The sequence below is a fragment of the Periophthalmus magnuspinnatus genome, chromosome 19 (genome assembly GCF_009829125.3).
Source record: "Periophthalmus magnuspinnatus isolate fPerMag1 chromosome 19, fPerMag1.2.pri, whole genome shotgun sequence".
Classification (NCBI taxonomy): domain Eukaryota; kingdom Metazoa; phylum Chordata; class Actinopteri; order Gobiiformes; family Gobiidae; genus Periophthalmus; species Periophthalmus magnuspinnatus.
The window spans coordinates 4,416,846-4,443,146 of record NC_047144.1 but is presented as its reverse complement, the minus strand read 5'-3'; the positions used below and the strand labels follow the sequence as shown (position 1 = coordinate 4,443,146).

At 38.8% G+C, this 26,301-nt stretch overlaps 4 protein-coding genes across 7 annotated transcripts in view; 3 read left to right on the top strand and 1 right to left on the bottom strand.

Moving 5' to 3' along the window:
* Positions 1 to 8,036, bottom strand: part of arhgap17a (Rho GTPase activating protein 17a) — a 43,362-nt gene extending 35,326 nt beyond the window's left edge. For 3 of the 4 annotated variants that reach the window (XM_033984632.2, XM_033984629.2, XM_033984630.2), the window contains exon 1: positions 7,540 to 8,036. In XM_033984632.2, the coding sequence (XP_033840523.1) occupies positions 7,540 to 7,592 (53 nt within the window). In that variant the 5' untranslated portion in view covers positions 7,593 to 8,036. The remainder of the gene's footprint in view (positions 1 to 7,539) is intronic. The other variant, XM_033984633.2, reaches the window with a different exon arrangement.
* A 2,582-nt stretch (positions 8,037 to 10,618) lies between these two features.
* Positions 10,619 to 16,012, top strand: lcmt1 (leucine carboxyl methyltransferase 1). Its single transcript, XM_033984703.2, has 11 exons — positions 10,619 to 11,013; positions 11,248 to 11,339; positions 11,701 to 11,822; positions 11,918 to 11,994; positions 12,297 to 12,358; positions 12,445 to 12,547; positions 12,949 to 13,069; positions 13,142 to 13,243; positions 14,301 to 14,392; positions 14,986 to 15,083; positions 15,304 to 16,012. The coding sequence occupies exons 1-11, from the start codon at positions 10,928 to 10,930 to the stop codon at positions 15,324 to 15,326; spliced, it is 978 nt and encodes a 325-aa protein (XP_033840594.1). The 5' UTR covers positions 10,619 to 10,927; the 3' UTR covers positions 15,327 to 16,012.
* Positions 16,013 to 16,708: 696 nt separating this feature from the next.
* Positions 16,709 to 22,330, top strand: LOC117387403 (aquaporin-8-like). Its single transcript, XM_033984910.2, has 5 exons — positions 16,709 to 17,076; positions 17,899 to 18,025; positions 18,295 to 18,509; positions 19,672 to 19,806; positions 22,165 to 22,330. Exons 1-5 carry the CDS (start codon positions 16,802 to 16,804, stop codon positions 22,208 to 22,210), a joined length of 798 nt encoding a protein of 265 aa, XP_033840801.1. The 5' UTR covers positions 16,709 to 16,801; the 3' UTR covers positions 22,211 to 22,330.
* A 1,706-nt stretch (positions 22,331 to 24,036) lies between these two features.
* The window catches only part of aqp8a.2 (aquaporin 8a, tandem duplicate 2), a 2,862-nt gene continuing 597 nt past the window's right edge, over positions 24,037 to 26,301 (top strand). Inside the window, exons 1-3 of the mRNA XM_033985034.2 lie at positions 24,037 to 24,315; positions 24,384 to 24,510; positions 25,177 to 25,391. Coding sequence (XP_033840925.1) covers positions 24,065 to 24,315; positions 24,384 to 24,510; positions 25,177 to 25,391 — 593 coding nt within the window. The 5' untranslated portion in view covers positions 24,037 to 24,064. The remainder of the gene's footprint in view (positions 24,316 to 24,383; positions 24,511 to 25,176; positions 25,392 to 26,301) is intronic.

Genomic DNA, 26,301 nt, shown 5'->3' with positions numbered 1-26,301 from the left:
AAACTGGAGACAAGCCATTGGCAGACTACTCACCAGAAAAGTTAAATATCATACCTTTAATAAGTACATTTATATTCTTGATAAAGCATTGGTGAGCATTGTTTGCACAAAATAAAAAGGTAATTTGGCTTAGATTAAGCCATGGCTTTTATACTAAATTGTTGTTTGTCACAGGTGGGAGATGCACAGGGACAATGGGGCATATGCACTATTATCTACTTTTGGGATCAATCCAACACATTGAGAATTGCATATTAAATGTTGTTGATGTAGTAATATGAATTACAAGGAATCCCATTACTAAAATAGAGCCTAAGAAGTACAGGAAAGGAGCTTGAAAAGAACGAATAGGAGATAAGACAGGCCTACAAAACATCTTTGAACTACACAAGGAACGGAACTTAACAAATTGTTTTCCCACAACACAGTTCCAACAGTGGGCTATTTGTGTCTCATGGGTTGAAACTAATGAAAACAAGAGTGACTAGACTAGAGCGTATCCATGCCAACAGTAACACCCAGTGTTGCCAGGTGCGTGGTTTTCCCCATGTAAATGTAATCCTGTGACAAATCTTCAGTGCACTGGAGGAGCACTACTTTCATAAATACAGTGGAAAATCTAGCCGTGCCGTACGGTCCGCGGGCTTGGGGCGGTTTTTCAGATGCTCTTGTGCGGGTTGGATCACTGAAGCCTGGCAACCCTGGTAACACCAAACACTGCTGAGTAATCCAGCCCGGCTAATCGTGTTAGCCTGTGCTACTTTACTGTGACTCATACAGGGACATAAGTAGAATTTTTTTAACATAATACTGACTGAACATCAAATATACATTTTAAATGCAATTGAAGGCATGTTGCATTATCTATAGCAATATATTTATCTAAACAGTAAATAAATAGAATATGAATAATACTAATGTAACAATTAAATGACTGCACCACTTACAGTTTGTGTTTAAGAGAATTCCAGACAAAAAAAATAGAGGCAGAAACATAAGTCAGTACAGGCTACATGGACTAAAAATACCCATGTGAAAAAGTTTAAGCTCATTATGTTCTCTGTTCAATACAAATAAATAAAATACATAACATATGCAAGCCTCAGATGTATGTCTCAGAAGTAGGACTATCCCTGTACGATCAAAACAAATTTAAATAATAATTGCACAGGGGCCACAACAGCAGGGGCGACCACGTAACCACATCACACACAGTAACGTTCCTTTATATAACCCTCTCCAAAAATAACTGTTAAAGTTTTAAAAGCACTGTACATCGTCTTACGAAACAGAAGAGTCTTATATTACTGTATTATTGTTTATTCCAGATAAATACATTTTGATATTTTTACAAAAGTGAAAAGTTAACTTGTGATCATTACTGCAAAGTAAGATTCATTTGCGTGCCTCACTATGGCTTTTCAAAGCTAAATATCGGCACCAGCAAATAACGGTTATCGGCCTCAGCAGCAGGTCAAATATCGGATATTGCACCGCCTCAAAAAAAAAAAAAAAAAAAAAAAATCCATATGAAAACGACTTGGATTCATGTTGACTATTTGTTGTTTTTTTTTTTGTTTTTTTTTCACTTTGAGTTAGATAATTTAACAACATAAGGACGACTGAAAACTCAAGAATCAAGTTTAATATTCACAGTTTATTTTTTGCAGCACATGCCTCGTCCCAATCTCACAGAGGACCATCTCACAACAAACGCCACAATTGTTTTTGCAGTAATCAGCTGACACAGATCTGACCCCAGCCCACCTTAGAGGCACATTAGGCAAAGTGCGACTCCTCTCACAGACTTCGGACGCCTAGGTTTCCATGGCGACCTGCTATCAAAGTGGATGGACGAGACAATAGCTGTGTGGAGGGCCGGGCCTGCTCCACTCGCAACAGTTGTCAGCTTAAGACGCAACGGTAATGGATACTGCTGCACATGAAAGACTAGCGAGAATAAATGAGTGAGTCAGCCCATTCAGGCTCACTAAAGAAGCTCTTATGTAAGTAGGTCTGTCACCGTAAGAAAATGTGATACATAAAGACGATAAACTATAATACTGAAACTAATTTAAGCCACTGACACAATAAAAAATATAAAAAGTACAATATCATTAAAAAACACGACCTGCAATAAACAAACACATGGCTTTCGTAGTTACTTTGTATCTATAATGAGTCACTGAAGTTATTTATTCAACCCTCCACAACTCAAATACTATTGTAGTACAGAAAAATAACAAAATGTCCCCCACTAAGAAATCATATTGGTCTGATATTGAAATTTTAGCTGCACTGCCCCAATTTGTGTGCCCAGGTGCCAGTGCTTCAGATTTGTCTTTTTGACCTAAAATGAGTAAAAATGAGTGAAAATATGAATTTATATACCAGATAAATACATTTTGGTATTATTTTTAAGTTAATTTGTGTACTTTAACTTAACATTAATTTGGTCTGTAGATTTTCATCGGCAAATATCAGTTATCGGCCACAACAGCAAGAAAAACATTGGCATTAGCTCAAATATCCATCCATATCAGCCCATCCCTACTAAGCAAAAAAAAAAAAGTATTCACGATAAATACTGACCCCCAAATATTATATTGTTCCATCCATCACTTACTGAACGATTAGTCGATGTAGTTATCAGTGGTGGAAGATAACAAAGTACAAGTAGTAAAGCACTGTACTTAAGTAAATTGACTAAAGTTTTCAAGTTCAAGCTTCGGCCTTGAGCAAACAAAAATAAATACACAAAATTCATAAAGAAAATTAAGAAATTTGTATTGCAACTGACCAAAATATGTATCATTTTTAATATCACTGCATTTAACAATTTAACAAACAACACTTCTGCGTGAAAATACTTATCCTTTTTACTCTATTTAAACACTCACTCACACACTTACACTACTTACACTTTTACTTAATTAAATGTGAAAGTATGACATGAAAAAGTCTTCTTAAATGCAAGTACAGATACAGAGGTATAAAGTTATTTAAGTAACAAAACTGAGTACTTCTTCCACCAGTGGTTATCATTGTGACAAGCCTAAACTTACACATAAAAAACAAAAAACAAAACACTGACGCAGGAATATGTGGTGAATGTGAAGCATGCATGTCCAGTATCTAAAACGCTCAAAAAAAAAAAAAGTTGCAGAAAAGATCTAGAAGGTTTGTGTGGGTCTGCCGTGTGAAGAGAAACAAAGGAACGCTGACAGCTGACACACCTCATTGTGTTCACTATGGAAACGCCCAGTCACCCGCCACTGCCAGGTCAACTCTGAGCCCCCGTGGGACTAATGCACTGCAAAACCTGTTGAATAAAACAATATCCAAACCAGACACATAAGCTTATGGTAATGAGTCTGACAAAAGTTGAGTAGGGTTGTGTAATGCAATGGACGACTTCGTGTACTCCTGAGAGTGATTTGACAATAAGGGAGGCTTTACTGGGTTTTTCTCATATTCACTCAAAGCAGCTTATCTCACTTTAGTTACTTGAGTTTGATTGATTTATCCTGGGAACCTGCTGAGCCAGTGCTGCTAGAGCTTTGATGTAGTTGGCAGTACAATCTGATATATGTACTGTACAAAAGAAGTTTGCAATTAAAATGTTACTGAGTGTCAAATTAAATGAATTGCACAGACTCTATGCAAAAAAAATCATGTTCGATCATGAATAAAACCTGCTCACCCTGTGCTTTAGACGTCCACAAAAACATTCTGAAATACTGCAACGCGTGATACGGACCAGATTTTAGAGCCAAACCAGATCGAGCAATAGATGTTTAGGAATGAAATTTGCGTGTCAAATAATGGATGGCTTTGACAATAAGATTCTCTTCTGATGCGGGGTGGGTTATAATGTAAAAAATATTATAATGAGAAGATATTTTAGCAAGGCAACCAAAAAGAGAAATGGGGTAAAACATGTATTTGAATGCATTTGTCAAGGATTATTTATCAGACCATTGAAGGACTGTAAAATTACCAACAAACATGCAGAAATAACACTTTTTTCCCTCATTTGACGATTACGACATTAGTGTGTGTCATTTTTATCAGCTCATATGCAGCATCTGAGATTTTTTTATTATAAACAATAAACCCAATATTCAAATTTGGTATATCTTGAAAACAGCAATTCCACTATTATAGATAATTTGATATGTTGCCAACCTCTATTTCTACTGCTACACTGCATTCACAATTATCTAATTGTACTGAAGCACTGGGAATGTGATTAGATTTGCATTTGTTATTTTAATAAGGGATTCTGTTTAAAATTCACATTTTAAACGTCTACTATAATTGACAAGAAGACTTAAATATGACATGAAAACTAATAAACTAATAAAAGATATTTGGAATATTTTGTTGTTTGTGGAGGAAATTATAGTACTTCAAAAATAGTAGATTTGCGATTTGTCAATTGCCATTCACCTATTCATCTTTTTCCGCTTACCTGCGGCCGGGTTAGCTAGTTAGCTGTCAGGCAGCTAACTAAGGACCCCCAGACTTCCCGTTACCCCAGACACTTCCTCCAGCTACTCCGGTGGGACGCCAAAGCATTCCCAGGCCAGCCGAGTGGCATAGTCCCGCTAATGCCGATCATTTTGGGCTGATATTAATTATTTTCCCCAAATTATGTAATTTAAATTTACTACAAATTCCCCACAAGCCCCTTTTTACCACATACCTATAAGAGAGCTGTGTAGTAATGTTTTTTGCAGCTATTTCTTTGTTTTGAAGTATTGAAGCGATTTGATTGTGATTAATCCTGCAGCCCTAGTATTCAGTCTTTATAACTGAGTTGAGAAAACAGAAATGATTGCCATCTATATTGATGAGGTAAAGTACACAAAGAAATGGTAGTGTTCCTTCATCATCATGGTTACTCTAAGCTCTTCCAGTAAACCATATCTACTTCAGACAATCTAAAGTGATCACACATTTAGCCTCATCTTTACACATGTGATCTCATCCTGCAGCGTGACTTTGAGGTCATCACTGTGCTGCTGATGTTGATTGGATTAAGTCACCTCAGTCACCTACAGACCTGCTGTTGCTATCACATCCTCTCCTGCCAAAATCAAGAGAAGTTCAAAGACACAACAGACTCCAAACACTGCAATGACATTCCTTATTGCACGGTTCGTTCTCAATCACGTGTTGTTTTTCCTGCACCTCTCCCTCAAATTACTCTCTCCTTTCTCGTCTCTAGAAAGCGCTGGCATGTGTCTGGGAGGACGGCTTCCTGTTTGCAAAAGAAGAAGGAGAGATTTCCTCCAAAAGTGCTGCATTGCCGGACAGTGTGTTCTGCCATTCGCACAATGGGAGGAACCCAGGGGGCGGCTTTGGGGCCTTTAAACTTCTGAAAAAAAACATGTCTTAACAGGGGAAAATGAAAAATGGATTTTCCTTGTAACACATTTGCTGACAGATGAGTTTGAAAAAGTGATTAACCCCTAGCTATACTTTAAGCTACTGCAGTACAGTTCACCACATCATGTACGCAAGTCTGCTTTCTGCATCACCGGCTTGCCTGGCTCTGATTTACTGCAGCTACCGGCACAAAGTAAACGATGAGTATTCCAGATGCCCTGTTCTCTCCTCATCTTGAATTTTGGCTGCAAGAGAAAGGCTCCACAATGGAACCAAATGTGTAGCTAAAAAATATAAAACAATACACATTTATTAGCATTTCCCTGTGCCAGACGATAATCAAAATATACAGAAAACTGGTACGACGTTTGGCTAATGCTAAGTGCTAAAAGCTAGGCCAACAAATGATTTTAATGAGAGCAGGACAGCAAAATGAATCAAAATGTAAATGGCAAGTGATTAGTAAATCCCAAATGCTGAAGATATTTGATAATGTAAAGTTTCCTTTGCGAATCATCTTTATTGATTGATTGATCTTCATGGGGGTCTTACACATCCCTGTCTAAATAAAACTATAAATTTGTTTTGAAATGCATGAGTATATGTACTGAATTCGTAAGTGTAAAAATTCAGAATTGGAGAGGATCTTTAGAACCACAGAATTATACAGGAATGAATGCATGGAATTCTTGTATTAGGTTTTTACTTTGAATGGACATGTTTATAAAGCTGTCCTGTGAAATAAATGTTGATTAAAAAGAATTTTTGCAGTAAAACAGAATTAGTTCATTTTAAACTGTTTGCAGCCGTCCAAACTTATTCCACACGTTCTCAATGTTTACCTAGTATCCTAATTATTCACCATGATGAGTTTATAAGCACTTTTCACAACTTTCAGAGGCTAGAGCAAAGTTTGGCGTTGCTACTGCTAACAATAACTAGCATGCTAACAGTGCGTCAGAGGGACTTTCTGCTTTGCGGCCAATAAAAACGCAAGAGCTGCTTTTTCAATATATCTGTACTACTTTTAATTCCTTGTTAAGATCTTATAGTTTAGGGGTAAATGCTTTTTTTTCCCACTGGCCCACCATAATCTGCAAAATCTATTAAAACTGTTCTTATTTTTAGCAAGTCTAGAGGACATCTTTGTCCCATATCTCAAAGTAGTACAAATTAAAAAATATAAATGGCAAAATGCTCTTCTATAGTTCACATCCATACTGATTTATGAACAATATGTTTGTTTTGTTCAAATCTACAGCGATGACAGCTGTTACTTGATATAGTTCAAGTTTGATAACAATACAGCAAAGGCGGACAGTACTTTTTCCATCACCTTCATCTCGCTTTGTTTCCAGGCAAACATCTCACTCAGCGTGAAAGGCAAACCCCATGTAGTGATCACACCGCTACATACTGACGTAGTTCTGTGTGTACATGAGTAGAGTGGAGATACTGCAACTTCAGATATCCACTTACAAAGGCACATTGTGTTTTAGACCTAACAACATTATGGTCTAGTCACAAGCTACGACAGAATGAGTCAATACAGTCTTGTTTCCTAAATTTGACTTCAGTCATCCTTTTCAAAAGGGAGAAAAGGATGACAGAAGATTGGATGTTAGATGGACATAGGCTACTATAGATAAGAATATGGACTGAATCAGGAAGTGTAAAGTTTCATAAGTGGAGGAGATCTTTACAACCACAGAATTATCCTGGAAGTGAAAGTGAAGGCTGCAGACTCAGTGGACACAGCATCCAATATGGTTTATACTCAATCTGAAACTGTACACACAGTGTCCAGTCTGAAGCAACGACTGTGCCATTAGACTTATATTCATATCGCATAAAACCTGCTGAGTCGCAACTCGCAATACCACACTGCATGAGTATGTGTATCATATAAATAATGTAGATAGGCCATAGCAGGTTAGGCAGTCTGTCACAGAGCGTCTATTCAGTGCGTCATTTAATAGCTGATTCACTCTTTGAACGGGACATCTGGATGGGCTCAGATGGCACTGCTTACACACAGATCTAGGTTAACTCCGGTGTACAAGTCTGCTGTACTAAAGCATTTTCATTCATGAAAACAAAGTGGTGCAGGGTTACAGGAGACATGAGTTAGGTTGGACTACTTGCCTGCCAACAGTCTGATTGGCGAGTTGTTTCATCCGATTGAACTGTTTCTTCATGTTGGGTCCCTTTCCACCACCACAGTTTCTCCAAGTTTGTGTTCCAAGCTGTCCTTTGGTCTGTCATGAAGAGCACGGGGTTTGTCCCCGTCACAAGTGCGTCCTCTGTGCTTAAGACTGGCGAAAGTGAGCCGCAGCCATGGAGCCTAAAGCCAATTAAAAGTAGTTTGTAGCCTCGCTAGCAGAGCTAGCCTTTCCCAAGTGGAGCTTCTAGGGAAAAGTTCCCTTTGGGGGCGACGGCATGTTCCGAAGCTCGTGCTGAGTTGTGTCCCGCGCATTAAAGTCCCACAATCCGCGCTCAGCACAAACTTTCAGCCGCTCCTTGCTCTCATAACTGCACCAGATCCGTTAGCCGAGGAGCTAATGTGACGGAAGAGCTTTAATCCACAGCCGCCTGTGTCCAAAGCGGAGCGAAACAGAGAAGAGGCCACAGCAGCACCTCTGCCTCTGGGACAGAGAGAGAGAGAGGAGAGGGGGAGGAGCGGAGAGAGAGAGAGACAAGCAGAGAGGAGGCCACAGCAGCACCTCTGCTTCTGGGACAGAGAGAGAGAGAGGAGAGGGGGAGGAGCAGAGAGAGAGAGAGAGAGAGAGAGAGAGAGAGAGAGACAAGCAGAGAGGAGGCCACAGCAGCCCCTCTGCCTCTGGGACAGAGAGAGAGAGGAGAGGGGGAGGAGCAGAGAGAGAGAGAGAAGCAGAGAAGAGGCCACAGCAGCACCTCTGCCTCTGGGACAGAGAGAGAGAGGAGAGGAGGGGGAGGAGCAGAGAGAGAGAGAGAAGCAGAGAGGAGGCCACAGCAGCACCTCTGCCTCTGGGACAGAGAGAGAGAGAGGAGAGGGGGAGGAGCAGAGAGAGAGAGAAACAGAGAAGAGGCCACAGCAGCACCTCTGCCTCTGGGACAGAGAGAGAGAGGAGAGGGGGAGGAGCAGAGAGAGAGAGAGAAGCAGAGAAGAGGCCACAGCAGCACCTCTGCCTCTGGGACAGAGAGAGAGAGGAGAGGAGGGGGAGGAGCAGAGAGAGAGAGAGAAGCAGAGAGGAGGCCACAGCAGCACCTCTGCCTCTGGGACAGAGAGAGAGAGAGGAGAGGGGGAGGAGCAGAGAGAGAGAGAGAAGCAGAGAGGAGGCCACAGCAGCACCTCTGCCTCTGGGACAGAGAGAGAGAGAGGAGAGGGGGGGGAGCAGAGAGAGAGAGAGAAGCAGAGAGGAGGCCACAGCAGCACCTCTGCCTCTGGGACAGAGAGAGAGAGAGGAGAGGGGGAGGAGCAGAGAGAGAGAGAGAAGCAGAGAGGAGGCCACAGCAGCACCTCTGCCTCTGGGACAGAGAGAGAGAGAGGAGGGGGAGGAGCAGAGAGAGAGAGAGAGAGAGACAAGCAGAGAGGAGGCCACAGCAGCACCTCTGCCTCTGGGACAGAGAGAGAGAGAGGAGAGGGGGAGGAGCAGAGAGAGAGAGAGAAGCAGAGAGGAGGCCACAGCAGCACCTCTGCCTCTGGGACAGAGAGAGAGAGAGGAGAGGGGGAGGAGCAGAGAGAGAGAGAGAAGCAGAGAGGAGGCCACAGCAGCACCTCTGCCTCTGGGACAGAGAGAGAGAGGGGAGAGGGGGAGGAGCAGAGAGAGAGAGAGAAGCAGAGAGGAGGCCACAGCAGCACCTCTGCCTCTGGGACAGAGAGAGAGAGAGGAGGGGGAGGAGCAGAGAGAGAGAGAAGCAGAGAGGAGGCCACAGCAGCACCTCTGCCTCTGGGACAGAGAGAGAGAGAGGAGAGGGGGAGGAGCAGAGAGAGAGAGAAGCAGAGAGGAGGCCACAGCAGCACCTCTGCCTCTGGGACAGAGAGAGAGAGAGGAGGGGGAGGAGCAGAGAGAGAGAGAGAGAGACAAGCAGAGAGGAGGCCACAGCAGCACCTCTGCCTCTGGGACAGAGAGAGAGAGAGGAGAGGGGGGGGAGCAGAGAGAGAGAGAGAGACAAGCAGAGAGGAGGCCACAGCAGCACCTCTGCCTCTGGGACAGAGAGAGAGAGAGAGAGGAGGGGGAGGAGCAGAGAGAGAGAGAGAGACAAGCAGAGAGGAGGCCACAGCAGCACCTCTGCCTCTGGGACAGAGAGAGAGAGAGGAGAGGGGGAGGAGCAGAGAGAGAGAGAGAAGCAGAGAGGAGGCCACAGCAGCACCTCTGCCTCTGGGACAGAGAGAGAGAGAGAGGAGAGGGGGAGGAGCAGAGAGAGAGAGAGAGACAAGCAGAGAGGAGGCCACAGCAGCACCTCTGCCTCTGGGACAGAGAGAGAGAGAGAGGAGAGGGGGAGGAGCAGAGAGAGAGAGAGAGAAGCAGAGAGGAGGCCACAGCAGCACCTCTGCCTCTGGGACAGAGAGAGAGAGAGAGAGAGAGAGAGGAGAGGGGGAGGAGCAGAGAGAGAGAGAGAGAGAGAGACAAGCAGAGAGGAGGCCACAGCAGCCCCTCTGCCTCTGGGACAGAGAGAGAGAGAGAGAGAGAGAGAGAGAGAGAGAGGGGGGAGGGGGAGGAGCTCAGAGAGAGAGAGAGAGAGAGAGAGAGAGAGAGAGAGAGAGAGAGAAGCAGAGAGAAGCAGAGAGAAGCAGAGAGGAGCAGAGGCCAAAGCATCACCTCAGTCTCTGGGACAGAGAGTGGGAGAGAGAAATGAGCAGAGGAGAGCAGAGCACTGCAGCAGCGCCGTCTTCTGGACACCGACTGTTATTGCACTGATCACAATATTCCGGCACAAAGTCACAAAGGGGTCATTACAGTAGCCTTAAAGGTGGCTCAGAAACGCAGATATTGAATAAATGTAATTGATCCATGGAATAAATACAGGAAAAAAAAAAACTGCCAATAAACCGGAAGAAGTTTGTAGTTTGACCCTCGTTTGACCCATGCCTCACAGTGCCACACATTTGGAGTTACTAAACGCCTTTTTATGGATTGCTGAATTCGGCCATACAATTACGAGTTTCATTTATTTAAAAAAATACGAGTGTTTTAAGGTTTCAAATAAAATTGACGTACACATATTTTAATGTGAAAGTCCTGACCCGGAAGAGTAAGCTCCTCACGCTCTAAACATTTCATACATTTTTGGTAGTGAGCAAGTTATTATTAGAATACAAAGGGTTGCATGCTTTTTCAAAACCGCTGCTTGATATTTGCTAATTTCTTCCTGGTTGTTTTGGAAAGGTGATTAGCCACATTGCCAGATAGATAAGGCTTTTCTGTTTTATGACCAGCTCACCTGTCAAAATGAGGCTAGCAGTTAGCATGCGCAGCTCCCTGGAGTAAGGCAGGTGGACTGGATCATACAACACTTTCTAATGTTCTGTGTACAAGATCAGAAATATTAAATGGCCTCACGACAAGCGTTTACGGACTCTGACACTGCGGACGAAGCGGTCAGGGCCACATGTGACGATGCTACTTTAAGCAAACGGTAACAATGCCATAATAATCTTAAATTCATTTATAGCTATGGTACACTAGTTACAATTACGTATGCCACTTGAGGAAAGTAGCCCATTATTCTACTTTAAAACATTAGATTATTCTCATAGTGTACATTTTAGTTGTTTGCATTTACAGTGTAATGTCCAGTGCAGCTGTAATACACCTATAATGCTGTATGACAATACTTATTTTTCATATATATATTCTTTGATCGCAACAGGTTTGCAACCAGTAAGGGATATTGGAAGGACCTTTATATCCAATATTTTGCAAGATCTGTAGGAGAACGTAAAGCCCCAGAGATAAACAGAGGTGAGTTATGATTAAAATATTGGGTTTTCAATTCAATCAAAGGATTGATTCATAGATGTTTATCGATACTGAACTTGTATCAGTATCATTCTAAAACTATGCACATTGTGATCTATATCAGAACTAGTATTAGACCACATGGCCCTAATTAAAAGAGTCGAACGATATTTGATTGTATGAATTCTCACTTTACAATCAAATGTCCGAGTTTATGAGTTTATGCCTGTTCCTTATAATCAAAATACGAGTATAATTTTGATAGTATACTAACTACAGTAAATAATGTCAGCCCCCACCTCCTTTTAAGTGATTGAGATGTGATTTATGCAGCATTTTAATATTCCTTATATCCCCCTCACAGGTTACTATGCTCGTGTTAAAGGAGTCAACCATCTTCTTGATGCTTTCATTCGGAAAACTGAATGTGACTGTCAAGTTATCAATGTTGGTGCAGGACTGGACACCACTTTCTGGAGACTAAAGGTAGACCCTATCTTTTAGTCACTGCTTACATTACTACTTTGGATGCTTTTACAAAATGGAAGCAGAGTCACATAAACTCAACATGCATCTCACAGGAAGAGAACCTCTTGCCGAGGAAGTACTTTGAAGTTGATTTTCCAACAGTTGTGGCCAGAAAAATTCACAATATAAAGTAAGTCAACCCTTTTGTGTTCCACATATGGTGCTAATTAAAAACAGCCACTGCTTATTTGCAGAAAAAAAGTCAAATTTTGTGGTTTTAATTCAGTTGTCATGCGCTTTGTTCACCAGTAGAGGGAGACAGCTTTTTATTATTAGGATGTAAGACTATGTATTTAAATTGGGAGTCTTATACTTCACATTTTATAAATTTTTTAAAAATTAGATTGTATGAGTTTTATAAAATTACCGGTGTGCAAACCTTTCAATTACTGTTTACTGATATAATTCAAACTTAAATCTTTGTATGAACAGGACAAAACCTCCACTATCTAAACTGCTCATTGAAACTCACTCAACAGACTCCTTACTATTAGGTAACTCCAAACATATATCCATATATTTTCTCATAATTTGTGTAAGGTAGATTTTTTTATTTTCATTATATCTTTGTTTTTCTCAGACGCTAACAGCCTTGACTCTGACCGCTACTGCCTCATTGGAGCAGACCTCAGGGACATCTCCAGTTTGGATGAAAAGATGAAGAAATTTCAACTTAATCCAGAGTAAGTGCTGGAAATGACTGTATATTTGTGATGTTTTCTTTTTTCTAATGTAGTGTTGTCACGATACTACATTTTCAAACTTGATATTGATACTATGGTATTTACTTAATACTCAATGACAATGTGACAATGAAGATAAAGTAATAGAATAGTAATAGAATGTCAATTTAATTTCTTAGCATGAGGCCTTGTATTTGTTCTGATGAAGCTCAAAATCTTAATAAAGCTGTTCAGGAAGCAAAAATTGTATCCTGTTGATTTTACTTTATGATTTATTGATACCTGCTCAAATGAGTTTCGAAATTAGTTTGAACACCAATTACTATCTGATTTGTGATACTTTTGATAACCCTAGTATAATTTAACCGTCAATTAATCTTCTATTTGATATTCCCCTGCAGATTACCTACAGTGTTTGTGTCGGAGTGTGTCCTAGTGTACATGTCCCCCACGCACTCTTCAAATCTTGTTCGCTGGGCCTCAGAGATGTTTCACACAGCTATGTTCATCAGCTATGAACAGGTAAGTCATTTCAGTTTGGACAACAGTTTGGGGTTTTTAATAGTTTTAGCTGATTGTGTTGTGTGTCTGCAGGTGAACATGAGCGATCGCTTTGGTCAGGTGATGATAGAGAACCTGCAGCATCGTCACTGCACTCTGGCTGGAGTGCAGGTCTGTCAGTCTCTGGACAGTCAGGTAACATTGTTCTATTTTTTTCTTTTATGTTCAGATCAATGAGGTACAATACCAGTCAAAAGTTTGGACACACTTTTTAATTTATTGTTCTTCTTGATTTCCATAATTATTTGCATTGTAGATTCTCACTGAATGCATTAAAACTATGAATGAACACATATGGATATACTAAACAAAAATGACTCAAAACTTGTTTTAGATTTTAGATTTTTTTTTTTTTTTATTCCCAGCCTTTGCTTTTATCACTGCTTTGTACCTTTGAACCTGAAAAAGCACACCTGTGAAGTGAAAACCATTTCAGGAGACATCATCATGAAGCTCATTGAGAGTAGGCCAAGGGTTTGTAGAGCTTTCAGCAAAGCAAAGGGAGGCTACTTGAGCATTTGAGTATAAAATATAAAATATTTAGTTGAGTTCTTTAACTTTTTTATTTGCTACATAATTCCATACATCTTGCATCATATATTTGATGTCTTCAGCATGTATATAAAATGTAAAAAGTAGTAAAATAAAATAAAAAAACACTGAAAAGAAGGTGTGTCTAAACTTTTGTCTGGTAGTGAATAATAATGTTAAAGAAATCATCGACATGGCAGAGCAACAAACATCAATTTCCTGCTGTTCTGTAAAAGTCTACTCAAGGACTGATGGAGAGAGCACTGTTTATTGCAATTTTCTTTGAGTAGACTTTGTTTTATTTATTTTTTTACTTTTTTCTATATGTGCTTTATCTAATGTCCTTGTGAAGAAAAATACAGTGTTGATGCAAAACATGCTATAGACTATTATATTATGATGGTGAATATTCATTTTCATAATTCAGTGAAGACAAGTCCTGACACAGCTAGAGTTTCCTGTATTACTGGGGCTTAAAAATGACTGTTGTCAATAAAATCAAGTCCTTTAATCGGTATTCCCACAATTTTTTATATGAGTTTAGCTTTTTTGCAATCACAACATGTCTGCCGCAATAACCACAGCAACAATATCTATAATCTCTCTTCTTTTTATTTATACCTCATTGGTTTGGATGTTCTTGTTTGTGTAATGTTTGTAGAAGGAGAGGTTTCTGAAGGCCGGCTGGGAGCATGCGGATGCCCTGGACATGATGACGGTGTACGGTATGCTCCCCCAAGAAGACGTGGAGAGGTATGGATGAAACCAAGCTCTGGCCCTACATCAGTCCCTCCTTTGTTATTTATAATACACTCATTCTACCAGCACACCCCTCATGTACATCACTTTCGTCAACAGAACAGTATATAAAGGTGCATTATGTAACTTTTCTTGTTGAGGGTCTGCCTGCTTGTCTCTGTTATTGCTTTCCTGGAATGTCTCCTCGCTGTATGGTGTTAAACTTCATGCCAGATTACAGGTCAGATCTGCCAAGAGGTGACCCATTCTTAGTTAGAAAGTATATTTTTCCAAAGGTTTTCTGAGCAAAAAAAACACCCTTGATGAATTAATGGCTAGATGAATATGTTTAATACATTTCAGTTGAAGCAATATCTCCCTGGAGACAGCAGATCACCACTAAAGTTACGCAGTGCACCTTTGAGATGCTCACACACTGTCCTTTAACCCTCATGTTGTGATTTTCTCATATTCATTTAGCTGGCTTAAGTTACATATCATACCCACTAACTGGTGAAATAATGGAGAGATAATTTGTTTACTTCTAATATTATGCTTGATCCATTCTCTGTTAAATAGGAATTAATGTAATATTTATTTATACATAGAATTGAACGACTGGAATTCCTTGATGAGAAGGAGCTACTGCAGCAACTGCTTCAGCACTACAGCATTTGTTGGGCCACAAAGGACAAACTTAACCTCGGTAATCACACCTTTGTTCACTCACATTCCCAGCTCTGACAACATGGAAGGGCTAGTAAGTCCAAATGGTTGTTCCAAATTCCATAAGGGGTGTCCCATACAATAACAGGGTCATTTCTTGTATTTATTCAGTATTATAACTGTTAAATTGTTCATTTGTGTAGCAGTCCACCCATGTCCGTGTTTCCTTTACCACAACAGGTTATGTTGTGTTTCCTCAGGGTTGGTGCACTTGGCATTTTGAAGAAGGCGGGGTTACGACTTTCACATCTGTACTCGCCAACATCAACAGAGAAACGAAAAGGAATCATGAAAAAGAGGAAGTGTGTGATGACCCCACAGGGCATCATCATGGACCTTCTCTCAAAGTGTAAATCAGTCCTTTGACACAATGTGCTTCATGAGTGTCCTTCACCGCTTTCCATCAGGTTTGAGATAACACAGGACAGAGTAATTAGGAGTTTTAGACTGGCAGTGTGGTGCCATGTGCAGAGTCAATCATTTATAAAACATTTCCAACCTTCTGATATTTCATCTGTAAATGTACAACCAATACAAGGATGATCGTTATTTAAAATGTTACGTTTGATTTGCCATTTGTCTGCAACTGTGTGAACAGCAAAAGATCATTTTTGGAAAGAAAGTTGTTTCAGTAGTTAAAAGTCTACCTGCGAAACTTGTTCATATACAAGCCTGTTATATAAATTATGTGCCAATAAAAATAAAATGAGTAGCTTCAAATCTCGCTCAGGGAAGGCATCTGGTGTAATTCTGGGATTGATTTGTTACAGGGCACCAAATCACAGTATATGGTGCCCTGTAACAAACCAGTCAAAGAATAATCAGGAGAAAACACAGTCAAAGAAAACTATAGGCCATTTTTTTGTATTGAAATATTTCAATACAACAGACTTAAAACAATGACGTCTGTAGAATCTCTTCTGTTTTCTTCTCCATTATATACTGAACATTACTTTGGTTATCTGCTCCAGGACGCAACTGAGGTCAGAAAAGGGAAGTTACACGGTGACAGGTGAGATTAACTTGCAGCTATCGATACTTGTGTGTGTGAGGATGGAGGAGGGGACTATGAGGATAGTTCCACATACGATGGCGACACAATGCACACATTAGAAAACAGCTTACACCGTGTTTAGATGGTCTGAAAACTCTAGAAAAAAATACAAAATTGATTTAAACAGCACATTTTCAGGAACTTGTAATCAATTTGAGCAATTTTTTAAGAGTCATATTGTGCAAAAACAAAGTTCAGATTTAGACGGAGCAGTTCCTCCTGTTAGCGTTCTCATCAAAGGAATGTTGACAGCACGGGAGAGGTATCGATGAAATATACACAAATCTATTGCAATCCATACAAAGATTAAGATCAAGATTTTTTTAATTTAAATGTCTATAAATAGAAAATAAAGGTAATCTAACTCATAAAACTGGATTATACAAGTTGAGATCAGATTAGTATTTTTACAGTTCAATAATCAGACAACATGGGTCCTAATCTAATCTACGCATGTTCTCCAACACTTTAACAATCACTTTATGGTCTGCTCTGACCTGTTACCCCCAGTCTTCGAGAATATAAACAATTACAGGAAGGTGGGGCCAAAAAACATGAGGATTTGCGTATGTTCGTTTGCTTCTATCTTCCTGTGAAAGCCCTTTATAGGCGACCGAACGCATCGCCAGCATCACCCAGCCACGATGCCCAAATCTGAGCCGGAGGTATTCACCATCTGTGGATCCGAGATGGGACAGGTGACAGGAGAAGCCGACAGTTCCAGGAGCAGAGGTGACGGGCGCAAACGCATCTACGAGCAGTACGTGCAGCCCTGTTTGGCCGAGTTTTTGGGTTCGACTTTGTTCATTTTTGTGGGGTGTGCGTGCGTCGTGGGGAATACCGCGCCCGGAGCGATTCAACCGGCCGTGGCACATGGATTGGCGCTTTCGGTCGTCATCATGCTCTTTGGACAGATCAGGTACGCATGTCTAATTGAACATGGAACGATAAGATAAAGGTTTGATACGTTATAATATGTTTAACAGTCGGGGGAAACTAATAATACAACATTATATATTGTTTTCATGTAATAATTTGAAAACAAAACATCTTTTATGATTTGTATACTCGCTCATATAATCACGGATGGCTCAATCAGTATATTGCTCAACAAACGTGTGCATGTCAAACATCAGCCAAAGTAAATATTAATAAACCAGTTCAATTAATTAAAATAAACAAATAAAAGAAACACAAACTAGACGTGTAATGTAATATAGACGAAGAAAAGATAATAAAAGTCTTAATCAGTTTAACGATTGCTTGAAGAGGAGGGGTTCTAGGCTCGCTCCAACTATTGGCTAGCAGTGAGGGAAAAAAAAGCTAATTGTACATTATGTAACTTTCAATGAATAAGTCATACTATATAAATACAAAACACACATTTATTTTTATGTTCTATTTATTTGGTGCGTACATTTTACAGCTGAATAAATCCAGTTCAAGCTGATTACGAAACAATGTCATTATGAAACAGTTCTAAATATTGACAGTGTTGTATAGTGTTGTGAAATTGTGCGGTTTTAAAGTTCAGTTGAGAAATTATAATAGTAATGATCGTTTTTATAAAGAACATTGATTATTCGCAATTCAGGGTGGCTACAGAATGAATTACAACGCAAGAACAAACAAATTAGCACATATACGTTTAGATCTGTGTAACTAAATGATAAAAATAGGTTTTGCGTGAATTTTGAGTCTTGTCACTATTACTTGTTGTTTATAACGTTTTGTTTTTCAGCGGAGGACACTTCAACCCCGCGGTGACCCTGTGCGTGTACCTTTGTGGGGGGATGTCTCTAGCTCTTGTGGTGCCGTACATTTTGGCTCAGATGTTGGGAGGCATGGCGGGGGCTGGCTTGGTTAAAGTAGGTAAAAGCTTCACTGATCTAAAGGTGCACTGTGTAACTTTTCCGATGCGGGGTGTCTCCACGTTATTTCTTTGCTTTGTTGTCACAGAGTATGACGTTAAAACACTATTTGTCTTGCGTTTATATAACCAAATAACCACCACCTAATGATCGATATAGGTGAATAACACCTCCATGGAAACAAGCAGATGGACTCTCAGTTAGAAAAGTTACATAATGCACCTTAAAAAGCACTTCTTTGACAGTTATTGTTTTTCTCCTTGCAGGTCATGTTCCCTCCGCTGGTGTACCAGACTGGTGTCGGGGGCGCCTTCACTCCAGAAGCCATATCTAATGACCTCGGTAAAATCACGTTGGCCGAACTTGTAATGACAATGTTTCTCACCACGACGGTTACCATGGCAGCGGTGAATGGGAAGACTAGCTCTCAGCTGGCCCCCTTCGGCATCGGACTCACGGTCACCGCCAACATATTAGCAGGGTAAGACCTAAGGGAGGACTTTAAAGGTGCACTCTGAAACTTTTTATGTAGAGGCTCTGTCACCAAGGCCGAGTTACCGGTCAGATCTATGGAAAAGCAACTTCGCTCACTGTATGTTTTGAGCACTAAAAACATCTGTAATTGAATAGATTGGAAGAAATTAAATGGCATACAGTGAAGCAGGCAGTGTTACAAGTTACATGTCAGATCTATAGAGAGGCAAGCTTGCTCATAGTAAGAATGCATCTTTTTTCTCTTTTTTTTCCATTACATTTTTATTGTGCAGACACATTTCTTCCATTTCAAATATAGTATAAAACAAGCATTATTATTCAAAGTCCCTTAAAGGTGCTTTTCGTGGACCTGCCATGATCTTTGGTCCCATCGCATTTTGGTAAATTAAAAGAATAAAAAGGAAATACAAAACTATTTACAAGGAGAGTACAAAAAAAACAAAATGCAATCGAACAGTCTTTGCATTGTACAGTAAAATAATAGTTCTTCACCTGAAATAGAGAAAAATCACTTCTAGTTGGGGTGATATACTTGATCCACTTGTTCCAAATACTATAAAATGTGTTCCTGTGGATGTTTATTGTGTAAGTTAGCGTTTCCATCCTAAATATTTCAGATACTACATCAGTCCAGCCGTCCACTGAAAGCAGAGGATGATTTAGCCCTTTTTTTTTTTTAGTGATGTTCTTTATACTCACTGCCAGGAGAGGGTTGCAACCGCTTTTTATCACTTCTTCGTTCCAAAAAACAGCCCCTACCTAAATACAGAGTTTCAAAGTTGAATGGCATGTTTAGGAATGCATTTTTTTCCCAGGTATATATGGACACCTGTAATTAATTTATTGCTATACTGTGAAACATGACAAGTAAAGTACCGTAATAACATCTCTGTGGAGACAAACAGGTAGCAAACTTCCCCACCAGAAAAGTTCCATAGCGCACCTTGAATAGGAGACGTTTAGATCCGTTCAGGTACAAATATTCTGCAAGTCCTCTTATATATTCGCTAAGTTAAGTATTGCATAAACTGTGACTATATGTATTTACACAGCATGGGCCTTATCTCAGCTAATTTAGCGAGTCTAGTTATAACTGTTTGGAAAGTGGCTGGTGTAATGATCCACTGTGTCAACATGTGCTGTGGCAGAGGGGGGCTGTCCGGAGCCTGCATGAACCCAGCCCGGGCGTTCGGACCTGCAGTCGTGGCTAACCAATGGAGCCACCACTGGATCTACTGGGTGGGACCTGTGGCTGGAGCTCTGAGCACCGTCATCTACGTCAGGTGTGTACATTAAAGTGCATAGGTTAGACTACTCATTTTACTAAAACACAGTTAACGTGACTGCGTTTAAGATGTTTCCTGTTCTTTTCATTTGTTTTTATTTTTTGGTGAAGTTTATAATTTGACTTCCTGATTGGACATCGGCAGCAGATGAGACGTACATAGAGGAATTTCCATAACTAAGGGCCACCAAAACGTGTCTAAATTGCATAATAGTTACATTTAGACTGGTTAAAGTAAAAGACAACACCTTTGACATATGTAGAGATTTTTTGTTTTAGAACTCACCATTACTTCCTGTATTTTTTTGTACTTTTCTTCTCAACTTTTTTCACCATAAACTGCCTCTTAACTGATGTAAAACTATGATAAATATTTACCTGTTGTACTATCCCACCAAATCAAGCCATAATTAGAAAATCTGTATGCAGTATGCGCTTTAAAGGCACAGATGTGGAAAGTTTACTTGTGCAGACGGATCAAACTTATTATTATATTATTTGTGGCCACGCCTGTTTGTCAGTAGCCAAACTCACCTGACCTCAGAGGGTAAGCACTGCCGCGTTTAGTTAGTACTTGGATGAGAGACCACTGGGAATACCAGGCGCCACAGTGGAGCAGCAGTGGCTCTAGTGGAAAGTGTTATTGTGTCCTTAGGCAAGATTGCCCAGTATGAATGTTGAAATACTGAAAAATAAATAAAACAAAGTAAAAATCTAAATTCATCGATATGACCAAAAAATAAGTTATTATTTTTTTTTACATCTCACAGCTCTAGTTTCAGTAATCGGGAATGTTAAAGGTTATTCATGACAATCGCATGCATATCGCGTTTTACAGTTTAAATATGAATGAATTTTATTTTGGTTGTTTACTTTTTTTTTTTTTAAGACAAAACAAAACATTTTCTTCATTAATTACAACCAAAAAAGGATTGGGCTGAAGCTGTGTGTTTATGTGAGCTCATCCTGACCAACACATAAGTCCAGAATACAGTAACATAACAACATTTATTTACTTAAATCAATGTTTTGATTATTTGTTTTTTTAATTAACTTAAATTCATCATTGAGCTCATTCGAAAGTCTTCCTTTCGAATGAACCATTCCTAAAACAGACACACTTCTTTGCCTCATATTAGTTCTTATTTTATTAGATTCAAACCGAAGCAAACTTCTTAAGTTATAACGACTATTTCTTAATTTAAAGAAGGACTATATTCCTACTTGATTATCCTTGCTCACAACACAAAACAGAATTGTCAAAATTTTTAACTTAACTATGTCAGTAAATTTTAATATTTGATTTTATAAATGGTTCATTAGTCATATCACAGAATCCTGCTTTATTAATTCTTCTTATTGCCCTTTTCTGTAGTTTAATTATAGGATCTACATATGTTTTACAGCATTTCCCCAAATTTCCAAACAGTAAAATAAATACGGAAGCACAAGTGATGAAAGTAATATATGCAGGCACTTCTTATTCAGTACACATTTGGTTTTATACCACCAGTTTTTGATATTCCCCATATATGTAAGTAAAAGTCAAATACTTCTGCAGGTGCTAAAACAATGACTGCTCTCTTCCAAATAGAGAAGCATCTAATGATCATGTATGAAACTATGAATCAACAGCTAGATTTTTATGAGGATTATGATATAGAAAATGGTTATAATCTAACATCATATTACTGGTGTAAAAAAGTGATTATGACAGATTTAAAAACAGACTTTGAAACGTTCTGTCATAACCTTGACTGTGAGTCTGGGGTTTATGTAGAGCCAGTGTCAAAGGCCAAAATGGTCAAGTCTTACAATGTGCAGATACCGATATCAGTGTGCGCGCGTTTGATCTTTTTGAAGTCATAAAAAAACAAGATTTGTGACTGCTGCGATAATTAGTGGCCAAAGGCAGAGGTGGAAAGTAACTACTGGTAAATGTAAATAGTCAAGTTATGGTAATTGAGTAGATTTTTGTAGACTTTTAAATTTGTAATGGTGCATAATTCTAGCCAGAAGATTGTAATTATATATTTACAATCATAGGGGTCACAGTTTATTGCTTTATAGCTGCTACTCATTCCTGTCCCAGGGGGTTTCAGAATGGTGAAAAATGAGGACCTTTGCCATAGCGATAAACATTTAAAAACTAAAAATTATATCTTTTGCATGGTGAAAAGTCCTCAAAATGTCTCAGAGAATATGTGAATTGCCATTTAAAACAGCATAACTAATGACTAGTACTTTAAGTCATATTTTTCATGCTTTATACTTTTAATTAAGTACATTTTTGGGCACGTAACAGTACTTCTACTTGGATACAGTTTCCATTAACAGTAGTGTACGTCTCTTTCAGGTTATTTCTCGGGGACCAGAAAACTCGTCTTATTCTGAGGAAGTGAAGCGGTGAAGAGGCATGTTGTTTTATATATTGTATGTATAAAGATGTATTCACAGATGTACTTTTGAGAACTGCAATACTGCATCTTGGGCCTAATCAACCCTTTAAAATGCTTTACCGTCAGAGTGTTAAAAATTGTAGAATGGAGAGAAAATGAAGTAGACCTTAATACATGTACTTGTCCGTGTGTGTGAATGTGTGTGTGGTTCCTTTTGATGTAAATTTACTAACATGAATAAGCTATCGTTTAGAATTTCAAGTGGAAAAAGGACTGTAAAATACTACTTTCTTAAAATATTTTTTCAGCTTTACAAAAAAATATATCTTGTGATGATTGGTGAAGGATATTATAAAACTTTAGATACAATAAACAAATGATTATATGGACATTTGTGGACATTATTGTACAGTCAAACCTAAAAAAAATAATAGAATTTACCTTTTATTAAGATGATGAAGTATAATAAAAGCCATCTAATAACCATACATTAAACCATTGCATGATTTTCTGAGGTGAATCCCAAATTTTCCATTGAAATCACATAAACTCCACTTCACTTTTGCCAAGACTAGACTCTATCCTGGAATTTGGAACGTATTTATTTACATACTTTTAAGGGATCTATAATATCTTCTCATAAAACTTTAAAGGTGCCACTCCTAATGAATGTTTATGTTCCGTAGTTCCATAATACAATAAAAAAAAAAACTTGTACTAACTTTGTGTTTGCATGAAGAATACCAAAGTCCCAAAGAACAGTTTGATCATTATATTACTTTAAAGATGCTGCAAGGACAAGGGTACTAAAATCTACAATAAACTAGATTAGAGCCATAAACCTCTGCCCTCAATTAACAACAGCGCTCACCTGCCAGATCTGATGTACGCTTAAGCTGGATACATGTGGTTATTTGAGTATGTAAAGATTTTTAGACATTTACTTTTTATTTTTTGTCATGAGTATAATTTCCCATAGCAACAAAATCCTCCATCCTTGCTTTTAGATTTTTTTTTTTATTATTTATTTATTTTTTTTTAATGGAATTGTCCTTCAAACGTATGACTGAATTGCAATTTGAATTCTGAACTCATGCATTATGTGAAATGTATATGTGCTCATGGACATTTTACTATAACCTACTATTTAGTTATTCATCTGTTTAATCCTCTGTGGTCCTACGGAATCGTTTTTAAGCTGTTATTACTTTATACAGAACAAATGTATTGAATAGGACCCAAATAGTAGGTGACAAATATTAATTTAGTTAGATTTGTAATATTAAAACATTCAAACAAAAACGTTGCATTCATTTTTTCATTGTTTTTTAGATGATGATGCTTTTTTATTTTTATTTCAGGGATTATATATGAACTGTTTTAACTTTTACCTCTGATTCTCACCTAACTATACCTTGTTCAATGTAGTATAATGTATAATTGGCATAATTATGATAGCAAATCTGTATTAATAATGCGTTGGTATGCAGATTGCACTATGGAATGTAAAGTCAGCATGGATGCCAACTACCCATGTCTTATCTTTATATGTTAGTGCCCTTTATCGCTGTATACCTTAGCAGAACAATCCCATAACAACAAACGTAACGGAACCTAAAACGTTTCTTAATTTCTTACAGTGTTGATGTAAACTTGGTGACTTCCCAACCTTGACTTAGGTCCTCCAGTAGACCACTACAAAGACTGTTTTATCTCAGGTTTCGAGACAAGTTAGTCGTCTACCACCTATGATCTTTATTACCCCTTTTACGCAATTCCAGTAGGCTTGCTCGGGATAGTTATAAGTAATCATAGGTCCACTCGCATTCCCTGGGCAAAACACGAGTCAGGAGCAACATGGGAGTAGAAAAAATGGAAATGGAAGGAGAGGAGTTGATGGAGAAGAGGAAAAAGGCAGTTCCTAAACCCAAAAATAAATATGAAAGTGTGTTCCAGCCCTGTTTAGCGGAGTTGATAGGGACTATGTTTTTTGTTTTTATTGGTTGTGTTTCTGTTATTGAGAATGTCCCGGCCGCTGGGAGACTGCAGCCTGCTTTGGTGCATGGGTTGGCAGTGGCGGTGTTGGTAGCGATCATGGATAAAATCAGGTAAGAGATTTTAAGTATATGTAAATTGTTTAATGTCGACTGGGTTTAATTCCTAATCTCCCTGTCAGTGGATCCCATTTCAATCCCCCGTTCACTATTGCCATCTACATGTGTGGGGGCATGGAGCTGAGTATGGTGGGGCCGTACCTGGTGAGCCAGCTGATTGGAGGTGTGATGGGGGCAGGGATGGCAAAGGTCAGTAATCGGAGTGTATACTACATATTTAGACATGTCATTTGAAAGGTTGGACAAAGCTTTCTGCAACCCTTAGCCTGAAATAAAACCCTTAGCCTGAAATTACCCTGAAATTATATTTTTACTATTGCGGCAGAATGGAAATTTTGTTGCTAAAGAAAACCAATCAGATCCAGATTTTGTGTGTGTTTAGATATTGTTACTATGACATAATATTTGAAGTATATAGTGGTGTCTATATGGTGACATTGCTCCTGATTACTATATATATTCATAAATATTTATATGTGATTTCTTTTATTTGGTTTTATATTGTTTATATATAGTATAAATGTAATCTTTGTTTTATTATTTGCTCCTCTTGTTTACATATTGCACTATATATTAATGGCTCCTACAGAAGCTACATTTCAATTTGTTTCATTTGTTAGATGAAAATTACATGCATTTTTAGATTTAATTTATTTCATTCAATTTGACTGCTCCCATTTTCATCAGTGTGAGCCAGAGTGAATGAATTGTGCAGTGATTTATTGCGTGTGCCCAGTAATATTTACAATATTGATAAAAATTACAGACAGAACTATACTTATTTGATGATTCATATGACAGAATGTTATCATGTGTGCTGATGAAAAATATACTCTACTATGTTAATTATTACAGGTGATGACCCCAGCCGACCGCTATATGAATGCCACAGGAGCAGCCTTTGACATCCTGAGGTCGGACAGCCAGGTCTACAGCGCCCTCTTTGGGGAGGTGTCCATGACGTGCTTGATCACTATGGTGGTGCTGTTAGTAGCTGTCAACGGCAAAACCAAAACTCCCCTGGCTCCGTTCCTGGTGGGCTGCACTGTCATCATAAACGTGCTGGCGGGGTGAGATAAAACACACAGATACACAGACTTGTTTGTGGTGCCATTAAGTTATAAAGTGCATTTATTTCATTTAGGGGAGGACAAAGTTACCATGGGGATTTGGTTTTCTCAATATCATGACAGACTGAGAATTAAAAGAGTGCAAGCCTAACCCTGACCCTTTTACGCACTTTGACTTATCTGATGAAAGCTTATTACAACCATTTAGGCCATTTGATATAAAAAGTACTACCTGTTTTCTATAAGAGGCTGCACCAATAAGTTTTTCAGTACTTGGCAACCTGTTTTGAGTAAGATTAGAGATATTGATCCCTCACTCATCTTACAGGAGTAATGGCACTACTGCTTTAGTAGGTAGTATCATATGTATGTTCTTTGTATATATATTTTTTTTTATGGTGCAACAGGGTGGGTTTGTTCTGGGGTTTGGATGTTATAGGGGAAAAAAGAGAAAAGAATTGTGATGTTTCAAAATTGTTTTTCTAATTGAATGCTTAATAAAAAATACTTTGGAAAAAAAAAAAAAAAAAAGTACTACCTGTTAGTATTGGAATTTTCAGTGCAAAAAGAGTGTTTGTAAAATGACAGAACTACAACAACGCAGGAAAATAGATCTTTTAGTAATAAACCTTTTTTTTTTTTAGCTTTATGTTAAAAATATAAACTATTGTCTCCCTATAATTACCAGAATATGATTTAATTGTGCCTTTTTGATTCTTGGCCCTCAATACAACTGTATATTATGACCAGAATTGGCAAAGTGTTGTGTTTGAACTCGCATTTAGTGGACGAGCATTTAAGACACATTGCAGCTATTCTGAGGCGGATATGAGGTATTTTATTGATTTGAATAGATACAATTTGTGGGACAGAGGTTAAAGTACTTTTAAAATTACCCAAAATGTTAAGT